The 12,711-nt window shown below is 47.3% G+C and overlaps 4 protein-coding genes across 4 annotated transcripts; 2 read left to right on the top strand and 2 right to left on the bottom strand.

Annotated features, from left to right (window-relative positions):
• Positions 1-706: 706 nt before the first annotated feature.
• On the top strand, positions 707-1,423 carry J4E79_010016 (uncharacterized protein; the record flags this gene model as incomplete). Its single annotated transcript, XM_049358856.1, has 2 exons — positions 707-880; positions 983-1,423. The coding sequence occupies 2 exons, from the start codon at positions 707-709 to the stop codon at positions 1,421-1,423; spliced, it is 615 nt and encodes a 204-aa protein (XP_049206589.1).
• A 431-nt stretch (positions 1,424-1,854) lies between these two features.
• On the bottom strand, positions 1,855-4,416 carry J4E79_010015 (uncharacterized protein; the record flags this gene model as incomplete). Its single annotated transcript, XM_049358855.1, has 2 exons — positions 1,855-2,516; positions 2,694-4,416. The coding sequence occupies 2 exons, from the start codon at positions 4,414-4,416 to the stop codon at positions 1,855-1,857; spliced, it is 2,385 nt and encodes a 794-aa protein (XP_049206588.1).
• Positions 4,417-5,235: 819 nt separating this feature from the next.
• J4E79_010014 (uncharacterized protein) lies at positions 5,236-6,484 on the top strand (the record flags this gene model as incomplete). Its single annotated transcript, XM_049358854.1, has 2 exons — positions 5,236-5,347; positions 5,520-6,484. 2 exons carry the CDS (start codon positions 5,236-5,238, stop codon positions 6,482-6,484), a joined length of 1,077 nt encoding a protein of 358 aa, XP_049206587.1.
• A 1,201-nt stretch (positions 6,485-7,685) lies between these two features.
• J4E79_010013 (uncharacterized protein) lies at positions 7,686-8,978 on the bottom strand (the record flags this gene model as incomplete). Its single annotated transcript, XM_049358853.1, has 3 exons — positions 7,686-8,279; positions 8,373-8,764; positions 8,810-8,978. The coding sequence occupies 3 exons, from the start codon at positions 8,976-8,978 to the stop codon at positions 7,686-7,688; spliced, it is 1,155 nt and encodes a 384-aa protein (XP_049206586.1).
• Positions 8,979-12,711: the final 3,733 nt, after the last annotated feature.

Below are 12,711 nucleotides of genomic sequence, written 5' to 3'. Positions count from 1 at the left end.
GAGGATGGATTTGCGGCTGCGGAAGATTCGTCGGCTGAGGCAGTGGGCCGTATTGATGTTGCGATGGATAGCATGTTTGCTGCGGTTGATAGTACTGTTGGGGCGGTGCAACGGTTTGCGGGTGTGGGTGATGCCACTGAGGTGGATACCATTGGGGCGCATGCCATTGAGGCGGATGCGCAGCGTAGTGCACTGGTTGTACCGGATATTGTTGTACTTGAGGGGTATACTGTGGAGGCGGAGCAAAAGGTTGTTGTGGTGGAAAGTATTGGGGCTGCAGATACGGGTACTGCGGTGGAGGCGGCGGTGGCTGTTGACTCGGTACAACTGTGTAGTTTACAGGTGGATGTTGAGGTGGTGGCCCATTGGGATACGGATACCAATGCTGAGGATTGGGATTCATGTACGGATACATCTGCTATATATCAGTAGAGACTCCCATGAACTCCAATCTTTCACTCACTTTTTGATTACTGGAGAAGACGACGAGTAGAGCTGACATCGCGGGGTAGCAAAGTAGGAAGGCGCGGACTGTGCGCTTAGCGTCCCGCGTAATCACGTGATCATTGTGTTCATGGCAACGGATGGGAAAACTTGAACAGCTTTGTTTGCGCGCCAAGAGCGCTAGTCAATGTTACCTTTTTGGATGAGAATAATGAAATCTTGCTCAACGCCACCATCAAGCTCTCGCTCTGCGTCAGACATGATGGCTTTCGCGCGATCTCCTCTCAAGGAGCAAAGCTTGGCATTCAATGACTTCGTGTCCGGGTTGGATGCGCTATACGGTCCTCTCGAAGCTGCACTTGATGCGTCGGATGCCGAGCTTTTGCCTTTCATCAAGGCGGAGACCGAAGATACTGACATCGAAGCCGCACTTGATGTTTCAAATGCCGAGCTTATGCCCTTCATCAAGACGGAGACCGCGGACACTGACATGAAAGCGACCATCGCTTCCCAAGCCGACCAGGCTCACTAATACGAGTACAGTAACGACTACCCCGATTCACGCGAACGAAGCCCTCCAACGCATCATACTCGAGACAAAGCACTCCTTGCGCGCTTCGAACATTTCGTCCCAATAGCTATGTCCAAAGCCGCAGAAGCTACAGGCATCGACTACACCGGATGGGACGAGCCCAAGGCCCTTGCGGCGATTGCCAAAGCCGTTGCGGTCTGGCCACGCCATGACTTAAGCTTCATCGAGATTGACTACCCGCGCGCCAAGCGCAATTGGAAAAACGGGACTCTCAAGAAGTACGATAGGAGGGTCCTGGCGGCGTATGAAGACGATGACATCGCGGCTTTGGCTATCTACAATCGGATGAAACCGCGGTACAGAAGACGTGTACTTACCAGGATTCGCCAAGGGGAGCGCCGTGGGAAGATGTCGACTGGTGGTGATCATTATGAGCCGGGCATGTGAAGGGGAAGACGAGAGAGCAAGATCTTTGCCAAAGCGTTGGTTTGAAACGAGACATGCTCTTTGCCTGCTGAGTGGGGCTTGAAGAAAGGTTGTTATGGGACTGTAGAGACATGGCGTCAAGCTGAAGCAAACATGTAGCTTCCGGGTTGACAGGAATTGGGAGGAACAGAACGTATTTGGCATGTGGTATTGATGGCCATCGAGTTTGACTACTTGGTGTGGAGCATGTATGCTAGTGCCTTTCTGGCTGTTCCTGCATATGGAGTCGCTACGGCCGCGCATCTGTCTTGAATCGTGATCTCGTATCTCATATCCTCCAACGCGTACCTTTCACTGAGCCATCAGTCAATCCAAACCCCGAGGCAGCTCCAGCGCTTAGTTATGCGTGTCGTTCAGATAGCCAGACGTCGATCCAATGCGCGCTCTCAAGCCTAGGCAAGAGTAAACATCTCACCTGTCCACCCATACTCCCTCTCGAGTCTCCTGCCGTACCGCCTCGCCCATGTCAAAGGTAGTTTGTTGAGCGCGCCGTGTGGAGCATGGAACTGGATCGCACGCTCTGTACTCAAAGTCGTTGGTGTGAAGCGCCATGACGAACCGTGGAGCTTCTCAGCTTCAAAGCCACGCTGGACCATAGCGTGAACGAAGTCCTTCCATGAGACTTCGCCTGGTACGTCTCTTGCGGAAGGAGAGAAGAACAGGGTCTTGAAGACCAGATGAGAGCGCTTGTCGACAGTCACGCCTATTGGAACAGTTGTTTGGTCTGTAGAATCCGGAGCATCGTTGCCTTCAGCTCTCGCCAAGTCGACGGTGCCGCGAGTCTTGACCTTTCTTTTGACCGACGTCAGCGCCTCCGCCCCCCGGTAGGACTCCGAGAGAAGCGGTTTGTAAGTGTACTGGTGGAAAGACTCGCTGTGACTTTCGTGGAATCTCGTGACTTCCTTTCGGGCGGACGGCTCAGTCCACGGTGCAGTGCGGCGTAGAGACCGACCGTGGCTGATATCCCGCTCTAGTAAATCCGGGAAGCTTGATCCCGTCAACTTCCTGCAGAACGAGTCGGCAGCCTTCCAGAAGTCATCAAGATTCTCTTCCGCTAGGCGTAGAGCATATGTCGTGGCGCAGCTACGTCTCTCAGTGATCGGATAGTGAAATTTCCCGTTTGAAGGATCTGCCATACGCTTCAAAGCAACATCCTCAAAACTTCGCATGGTGCATACAGGTCTCCATCTTCCTGTGAAAATGGCAAATTCCAACCCCAATTCTAGCTTACGATATATCATCTCATACTCGAGCTGCATTGACCATGGCTGGTAGAACCGGATCCGCTGAATGCATTCGGATGAGACAGACATTTGGGAGAAGTCAGCCCACACAAACGGTGACAGAAGACCTTTCGCGGCAGGATCCTTGATGATAAGTCTCTCAATGTCGTCCAACTCTGCTACGAACCCATGCCTGGGTGGGTCGGGTGGGACGATGATTCGAGATAGTACTTCGAGGAAACGGATGGTGACTGGATCCCCCTTTGCTTGCGACATCTCAAACTCGAATGCATAGTTCCGACTATCCGGGTCTTCTGCTGTCTTGGAAATGTAGGTTCTCATTGTTGGTGTGGCTAGAACGTGTTGTCTGAAACACTCGTGAAGATCGGTTTGGATTGCATTGAGAACCGTCCAAAGTCTCAAAAGGTCTTCGCGATAGTCTTCTGGCAGTTCTTCGTGCGAGTCGAACTTGAAGCTGTGTCGTAGTGCAGTAGACTCCAGGCGATCCAGAAGGTGTAAACATCTATGCCAGTAGAACAAGGCACAATAGGGATCAGTTATGAGATTGCGAAGGATAAGACCGGGGACGGCATCAGGCTGCTCCTTCAGTGCAGCGTTTCCATTACCATCGATGAAGACACTGTACTCAACAATGTGCCTCTCGTAGTCGTGAAAGACTTCACTGAAATAGCCAGGGTCTTCTCGCAAAGCCCAGATATGGTCCTCAAGCTCGCCAACCTTGGAGCTGATCAAGCTGCGTAAGCGGCCGAAGTCCAATTGCCCCGGAATACCATATGGAGTCATCAGTGAAACCTCTGCCCGATTAGTGTAGTTGAGTGTGTCATCTACTACGGGGACTGTCGGCGGTATGTTGGGATGCTGTGCCTGTTGTCCTTTCCCATCAGCTAAGAGATCACCGACTAAGAGATGACAGCATCGCTGCAAGAATGTGTAGATGATCTCCTGTATACAAAGGATCTGAAGCCCATTGCCTGGATGAACTGCTTGGCCTTTGTAGATAGACCTCCAAGCGTCATTGGAGTCTCTCCAGCGCTGAATACGACCGTAGGTGTTTCGTGTGTTACGTCCAGCGAAGACCATCGTGAATCTTTGTAAATATGGGAGGAGGGCCGAATCTGGCCACCACGCGCTTGGACAGTGGTGCAGTTCCGTGTGACTGAAGGTCTCGATTGGGTTGCGACCGCGAGAGTTGAGCAATGTAAGAAAGCTCCCTGGATGGAGAAGGTCTTCTAGATTCAGGAACGGCACCAGGCAGGCTTCGCTGTTTCTTGCTGTACAGACAGAAACGAAAAAAAGCTCATCTTCAAGGTCAGAGATTGTGGTCATTGTGGTCGCTGCAAGCTCTGCCGCAATATCAGGTCGATGCTCGCTTGCCATGCCCGGCTTTGCCGTGAGGAGAAGTTTCTTCTTCTTCGTGGTGCTCTTCTTGCACCACCTCTTGCGAATAGTATCTTCGTGTCGCTCAAGAATGTAACGCACATCCTCAAAAGCCCCAAATATCTCGTTGACCTTGTGTTGAGCGAGACGCTCTACTTCGCGAAACGAAGGAAAGTAGTCAATCGCGGGATAGGATTGGAAGAATTTGTACAGCTTCGTGCCTCCGTCAGGACTGTCCGCAAACTGGTCGAGAAAGACCTCGTCATTCGATCGCTCCGGTTTGAGGGCCGCCGCTGGCCCGTGAGGTCCGTCTGGCTGGTCGCGCGGCGCCATATCCAACGTCCAAAAGTCGACTTGACGTGTTGATGAGGATGGCTTAGGCGACGAGACAGAAAGTGAAGGCAGCGGTTGGAGGGTCCAGGCAGAAACCGCGCAGTCGGCCTAGTCCGATCTCAGTAGCGTTAGCGCGTCATTTGCCAGTGACTTATGCTATTTACTCAGAGCGGGGACGGAGCCAATACGCAGTGAGGATGCGGAAATTGGCTACAACAATGCTGAGAGAAATATCGTGTGGTCCAGACTCCTGATGAGCGTAGCACATGGGCTATGTCTCGAGAAAAGCGTTTGTGTCCACAAGATGTCGGGGCTATGATTGGAAGTCTGTATGATGGTGACAGGCGGGCCGTCATTGTGCGCGTTCTCGTAGTCGCAACACCGAGACCCTTTCGAAAGATTACATGTCGGTATTGTTGTATCCACTGGCAGTGATCATGAAGCTGTTCGATACACGTTCAACACAACCTCGTTTTGATGTGGCTGTCGGTCCACCCGTCGCAATGTGATCTCGTTGATATGACCTTTATTGTCAGGCTCTCGTTGCGACCCAATCCTGGTGACGGAAGTGCGGCGGCTTCGTTCGAGCGCTTGACCTGTATCCTGACCTACATCGTCTCAAATTTGATCAGATAGTGAAAGAGACAAGTCGAAAGTTTCTGCGCGTGACGCTAAGTCATGATATGAAAATATCGCGCCATAGTCGCACATTGCCCAACACCTCCCACCCATCTTCTACCGCACCTTTCGCGTCGAACACCGCCCACACTCCATCTTTCCACGATCAAGCCGCGACCTCTTTCGTCCAGTATCGACGCGATGTCGGAACAACGCGACATCACTTCCGTGTATGGCCGCCGCGATAGTGATCCTGACCCACAACGGAACGCGCCCTCGGAGACAGCAAGGCGGACAGATGGTGGAGTTGAGTGTGAGTATAAGTGTACATCGTACTTTCGTGTGACCGACCTCGACGTAATGAGCAAGCGCGATACCCTTCAAGCATCCTGCGGTGGCTGCATGACGGGGCGCGACGACCTCGTATGCGCCAGGGTCACACGCCTTCCCTCTCTTGATCAGGTTAGCTGACATTGTATTCGCAGACGACCTTCCAACCGAACGCGAACTACAGCTGTTCAGCGTGCGAGTAGAGACGGAGCCCAATGTCTTCAAGCCCATTGGTCCGGTGAAGGGTCTGAAGGTACCAATAGCCAACTGCCTGCCGCCATCTGGACCGTACTACGACGAGTATACCCTCGGAAGCCATTTCGGCGAAGCCGTGTTCGACGTGCACGCCAACGGCGAGATACGCGTGTGCATTGTTTGTTGGGAGGCCAAACATGAAGATACCCACAAGAAGTGTAGGAAGAAGTGTCGGGTTTGCAAGAAGAATGACCATCCCGGGCAGACTTGTGGTCAAATATACGCGACGCTGGCGTGGTGGAGGGCTCGGGGCTATAATGTGGTCAAGACAATGCGCGTGCGTCCCAGCGTCAGGGAGCTGGTATACCTTGTCGCCGCCGGCGTCGTGCACAGCTTCAAAAAGCTCACAGACCCTGTTGTCCTGAAGGACAATCATCCGCTCGTGCGAGAGCTTTACCGAACGACCTCGATGCCCCAACATTCGCCGGCGAGAATTGTTTGGCCCAAGCCGAAAGCGCTTCAGAAGCGGTCAAAGTCAAGCGTTGCCAAGCAGCATGTCAGTCAAGCCGCAGAAGGTGCTGGGCGTTCGAAGTTGGAGTCCACCCACAGCGTAGACCCCACTCGCGATCCCCGCCTTTTGGCTCGACGCGTGGCGGTGGAAGAGGAGGAGGTATTCGGTGGTGAAATCGCTTCCATCGCCGACCAACCAGTCACACATGAGTTTGTCGATGGCACTGCAGAAGCGAGCACCTCTGTCCAGGAGTTCGCGCATGAATCTGAGCAGATCCGCTTCTTACAAGCCGAGAATAGGCGCTTAGCTGAAGCTCTCGAGCAAGCTCGCATTGAGCTGATTGCGAAAGATGCTCGGATTGCGGAGTTGATTGGTGGCGGCGGTTCCACGGGCGCGAAGCGGCCCAGGACCTGAGGAGTGGTCGATTGCGGCGATGGATCGGAGGGATGGGTGGTATCTGAGGCGATGTGCCGTCGCTATCGTGAGTTAGATACCTGTAGCGTTGATTCTCGCTACGATACCTTCAGAGCAGAATCAAACATCTACTGTAGCTCTACCAGACATACACGTCACATGCACACTAATCAAGGTATACGAGCAGGATACCTCTGCCAGAACTCTTCTACTCCGAAACAAGTATTCTGCGTGTCGTAGCAATTGATACAGTACAAAAGGAATTGACGCGTATAGCGCGATGAAGTTGCGAGACTACTTGACAGCGAAGAGAGACGCGCAAGTCAGCAGTAAAGGCGGCCGCACAAAAAAAGAAAAAAAGAAAAGGGCAAAAAGAAGAAATCGTGCGCTGATAGATGCTCGCCCAATGAGCGACCGTCGGTTGCGGTCACCCACCCAGCTACGGATCCGTTGGAGCAAGCTGGTAAAGCCCAGATGGGCCAGTCCCAGAAGGTGTTACATGTCCGTTGTCACACGATGGGAAACTCTAAAAATGTAAGCAATCTAACGTGAGTGTGTCGAAATTTGCGGGAAGTGTGGGCCTTTGGCAGTTTAAGCAACGACCGAGACATTCACGCGAACCTGCGCCGCCTACGCAGGCTTGATGCGCAAACCAACCCGTGATGGCGATAGTTGTGAATGGCCACCTGCCACTAGCTCTTTCGAAGGTCATGTAATCATTCTTGTCGATGTAAAGCCTATTACTGCGACGATATAGGAAAATGTCATTGACGTGCGTGGTTGTGATGGTGCGTGGCTGCTGCGATGCGTTGCGATACATGGTTGGACGAGCGTGTGGAAAGAGTGATGGAGACGCGTCGTCGGAAGATCAGGGATGGAGGTTTGCCGCTAGATTAGTCATCCCATCTCCACGTTCGCTGTCCGCCGCACCGGCGCGCCTCACGACATCATTTTCCATGTCAACGTATATCACCTAGGAGCCTACATCGCCTCGGGAAACCATGGAACTCTCATCTATGCACTAATATAGCCGCCAGAGTGCTTTTTTATATAGGGTGTTTTATCACCGTCATGGACTTCATCATTCGCCTGGTCTGACCTGGCTGCATTTATCTCTGAACATTTACATATACATCCTTCTACGATCATCGCCGACCCAGCCGCACACAGTAGCCTGCGAACAAGGCTACACGCTAATGGTCTAGTATGCGCCACCAGTGTTAGCAGATTGAGCGCGCAGTTGCTCAAGCTCCGCCCTCAGCTTCCGAATCTCACGATCCTTCACAACTGCCTGCATTCTCAAGTTCAGATTCTCGACCTCCTGGTCCTGAAGCTTCTTTTCGATGTCTTCTGGGTCAGTCGGGGTCTCGCTGTTGCTGCTGGCGGTTTCAGGCTGCGAAAGTGTCAATCCGACAGGCGCGCCATGGGAGGAGCGACCCTGGAGACGCGGGTCGAGGCTGTTGTCCACGGATCTTATCGGCATGGTGTATGGGCCCATCGGCGGCGGAAGCGGTTGCTGCTGAGGGGCGTTCGCCACGAGCTTTGGTCCACTGCGCGATGGAATGGACGTCGAGCGATGCCTCGGGTCCGCCTCATATATCTTCCGCATCATTGCCTTCGACCTTGGCTTATCTTTGTAGAAGTCCTGGACGATCGGATGCATTGGGTTTACAAGAACAGTGTTGTTTGGACCGCGTGCAAGATACATGACACCGATATAAGAGAGGACAGCGAGCTCTTGTTTGTCGGGACGAATTTGTCGATCTCGAACGGTTTCTGGACCGCATGGAATCTCCTGCTGACGATACCAGTCTCTATTACAGTAGAGCAGGGAACAGCTCTACCACCGATGTTAGCATTGCTACCGAATATCAGGGACATTTCTTACCTCGTCGGGGTGGCGGCGGGTTCCGCAGACCTTGCATACCTTCCCGCAAGACGTGGTTGAATAGCCTGCGGCGGGGTGACAGGTCCAACAGATCATGCAGGGTTTGTATTTGAAGAAGATCGGGCCAAAGACGTGGAGGAGAGCGTTCTGGTCGTAGTATGATCCCGCTGGGGGTAGGTATCGCTCAACTGGGTACGTGAGGCCATCAGGCAATGACATCGATGAGGGCGAAGAAGGCGTGACAGCGATGCTGCTGGGAAAGGACGGAAGCGATTGTAGAAACCTGTCCGCAGCGTCGGAGTGCGAGGGTTCGCTTTTGATACGGACTGGCTGGACGTTGGCGCCGGTCGGTTTCCAGCGCTCAGTGACTTGCGAGTCGGGCTCGGGCGGTTCTGCTCTGGTTAGTAAGGCTGTAAACGGGTCCTTGGGGTTCTCACCTTCACGTTTCATCATCCTGAGGCGCTCACCATGTATTGCCTGCTCGGGCGTTGCAGACTGACTCTGTCGTGGCTGCGCGCTGTCGTCGAGCGCAGAAACACCAGGACTAGGGGTAGACTGCGGCGGCTTCGGGGCGTACAAGGCTTGCATCAGATATAGATTGGCCATCGCGATGTGTCGGGGTGGGTGATATCTGTGGGCATGGGTAAGTCGAGTGTTTGGCTGTTTGTTGACAACGACGCGTCTCGGCTTGGCGTGTTGCTCTCACCTACGTACCCAGATAGGTAGGCACATCTGTGACCTAGCAGCACGTGGCTGTGACATCACCTGACGCGCTCCTCTAGTTACCACGACTTCTGACCTAGGTATGTGTCCAGCACGTATGAAACTAGAAAACAGAATCACTGAAAGCAGAAGATGTACAGTACTGAACCGTATGCAGGATTATCTAGTATCGAAGAAGTGCTTTGCCCCGCGTTAACTAAGAAATAGCTGAACAGACCTGCAGCCTACATCAGCATGAAAGCATACAAAATAGGCGACCTGGCGTCGATGTAGGCTCCAGACCTGTTGTCTTTGATCCCAAGCTCTTGTGTTGACGATACTTCTCTTTTCGAGAGTCCTTGATCCCAAAAATACCAAGCCATCAGCTCTCTCTCATTGCGCGACCATATATCACCTGGTACATCATCAAGTGTCGTGTCGCCCAATGCACGACCCAATCACCAGCATCTAATCCAAAGACCATCCAAGCTTGGCCTTGAGCGTCCTGATCATCCTGTCCTTGTCCTTGCTCTCAGCAATGTATTGAAGCTCTCGCTGGTCGCGCTCATGCAACAGCTTCTCGTAGTGAAGTTGTAGGCTAGCTGTAGGGGATAGAGCAGGCTCTTGTGTTGACAATACTTCTCTTTTCGCGAGAGAACCTAATTAGATAGGTGCATATAAAATTTAGAAGTTGTAAGTTACTTATTTACGTTACTACTATAGTACTATAAAATAAGATAGAAGAACTAGAGTATATATTATACTCTAAGTTAGAAAAAAGTAATATAAGATAGTTACTACTACTACGTCTTTATTACTTATATAACGCACATACTATAGTAGACTTTATTATTACTACTACTTTTCTAAACTTAAGTATTTAAATTAGCTACTATAGCTTTATAGTACCTAAAAGTATCTTTTATAAGAGCCTCTACCTTATAGAAACTACTATAAGTAAGTTTACTTTACTAGTAAAAGGTTTTTTCTTTCTTATTATTACCTCTCTTCTTAATATATAAATATAAAATATAAAAAAGTATCTTTTTATTCTTAGCTAACTTTATAGTATGTTATAGTATTAGTATTAAAGATATAGCTAATATTTATTTTAGAATTAATAATTACTAAAAAGACTTTCTTAGCTACTAAGAAAGCTACTATAAATAGCCTTCTTTAATAACTTTAAATACTTAGCTATACACTATTACTAGTAGAATAGATATTTTTTAAAGTAAATACTAACTTTATAAATAAGCTATAATAGAAATAATTTAACGCTATACTAGTAGGCTACTATATAAAGCTTACTAACTTTAAGAAAAATTAAAGAGTTATAGAATAGCTAGCTAAAGTAAATAAAATATATTATAAAGTATATAATTATATAGATAATAATAGCTATAGGTAAGATATAAGAAAGAAATAGAGTAGAATAGTAGAGGTTCTCTAATAATAATAAAGAGGGTATAGTAATAGCGTTAGTAGAAGAAGTAATCTAGAGCTATATATTATTATCTAGTAGAGCTTGTAGCTAAAGTAAAAGACCTAGAATTGCTATTAGTAGATAGAAAGAAGGCTTCTTAGTAACTTAGTAGATAGCTCTAGTAAGAGGTAAACTAATAAAGAGTAAATTATGTACTTAAAAGTCTAGAAGATAACTTTTAGCGCTGTTAGTAGAAGCTACTACTATCTTATTAGAGGTTATCTTAACTTAAATAGTAGCGCTTTTCTTTCTATTCTTGTTAACCTATATAATAAGCGTATAGGTACAAATATAATAACTATATTATATAGTATAACTAGCGTAGTATTTCTTAATATTAGTATTCTTTATATTAGGTAAGACATTAATAGAGATATAAGATATAGTCTCTATAATTCTAAGTCTATAAAGATCTATAACCTAGTTTATTCTAGACTATAGCGTAATTATATTATTTAGGTCTAGAGTATATATTTTAAATTTATTAATCTAGTGTTGTAAGCAATAGTATATAGATATATAAGAATAAGTATAAGATGTAGAGCTCTTATAGCCTACTTATAATTAAATAGTAAATTTTATAGAGCTTAGCGCGCTAAGCCTTTAGCTAATATTTTAATATTTTTAATTTTTTACTAAAGAAACACTTTAGTACTATATACTATTAATATAATACTTATTTATAAGTATCTATTAAGACTTCTATATATAAAGAGTTAGTACTAAGATACTTTAGTACTATATATACTAGGCGTAATAAAACTACTATTAAAGTATTCTTTTATTCTCTATTACTTACTTCTTTTATTTTAATAGTAAGTACTTTTCTTTTCTTAATATATATTACTAACTAAATAAATTATTATATTAATATACTTTAATAGCTACTAGTAAATTTTTATTTTAAAGTAATTTCTTAGTAACTCTAACTAATTACTTATAACTTCTACTTTAGCTCTTCTTCTTAGTAATATATAACTATTTATATAGCTTTAAAAAAAAGTAAAAAAGCTTTATAGCTATAATCTTATCTAAAGTAGTTTAGAAAATTTTTTTAACTATAAAGTTAAAGTATAAGTTACTAATAATAGAACTATAGCTTAAGTTAATATTAAGAAAGCTTACTTTATCTTATAATTTAGCTAGTATATTCTTAAATAAGCTATCTACTTTAATAATAGTAACTATAAAGTATTAAAAGAGGTTATTAAATAGTAGGTATAAGCTCTTACTATATTCTTTAAGAAATATAGTATAAAGATAATTATAAATAAAAAAAATATAAACTTTATAAAGAAAATGTTTAAAGATAAAAATAGAGCTTAGTTAGCGCTAGTACTATATTAAGTTTATAGTATAACCTAGGTTATAAGTATAGGCGCAAGAAAGAGTAAATAGTATATATTATATTAGAAATAAGTAAAAGAATGTTAGTAATAGTATTATTAGTTAATTAAAACTATTAAATAAGTGTTGATTTGTCTCTTAGGGTTCCCCTTAACTAGGCGCCACCACCTAGGTCTGGAGTACATCCGTGATCTTTGCGCCACCTGTACGAGCAGTAGGCCATAGCGCAAAGCTGGAACGAGTTAGTGATGAGATCTCTATGGCAGTAAGGACGACTTACCCCCTTCGCGTGCTGGTCCTTACATCCGCACATGCCACACGCGTTCGCGCATCCGGTAGGATCTTCAGAAGACCCGCACTCAGGCTGTAGACAGTGACTACAAAGACCCTCTCTCGGTACGTCCGGGCCAAATATCGCGATGATGTCGAATTGGTCGTAGTAGGCACCAGCCGGGGGTAGGAACTGCGTGGGCGGGCGGCCTCTAAGACTGCTGAGCGACATGACAACGAGAAGAGCTACAAGGTAATATCAACACATGCAATTCACGACATGGATAAGGTGGGGAGATATAACGTACTGATGGGAGGATGTTAGTGGGCCGTGGATGCCTTGAGTTACAACACAGGACGCGAAGTCGTTCACGCAAAGGCTTGTTTGTTTGGTTCGCGGCGGGATCCCCTCGCACTTCTAGATTGAGACACCTATAGCCACAGCTCACCGGATGGAGGCTTGCGACGTCTAGATTCCCGATCGTGAAGAGCTTAGTTTCGAATCTGCCCTCTCCCAGTCGGCCGTGGAGTCCT

This window comes from Alternaria viburni, assembly GCF_023758015.1.
Source record: "Alternaria viburni strain BMP 2772 chromosome Unknown scaffold_28, whole genome shotgun sequence".
Classification (NCBI taxonomy): domain Eukaryota; kingdom Fungi; phylum Ascomycota; class Dothideomycetes; order Pleosporales; family Pleosporaceae; genus Alternaria; species Alternaria viburni.
The sequence above is the reverse complement of the archived record's forward strand: the minus strand, read 5'-3'. Positions and strand labels throughout refer to the sequence as shown.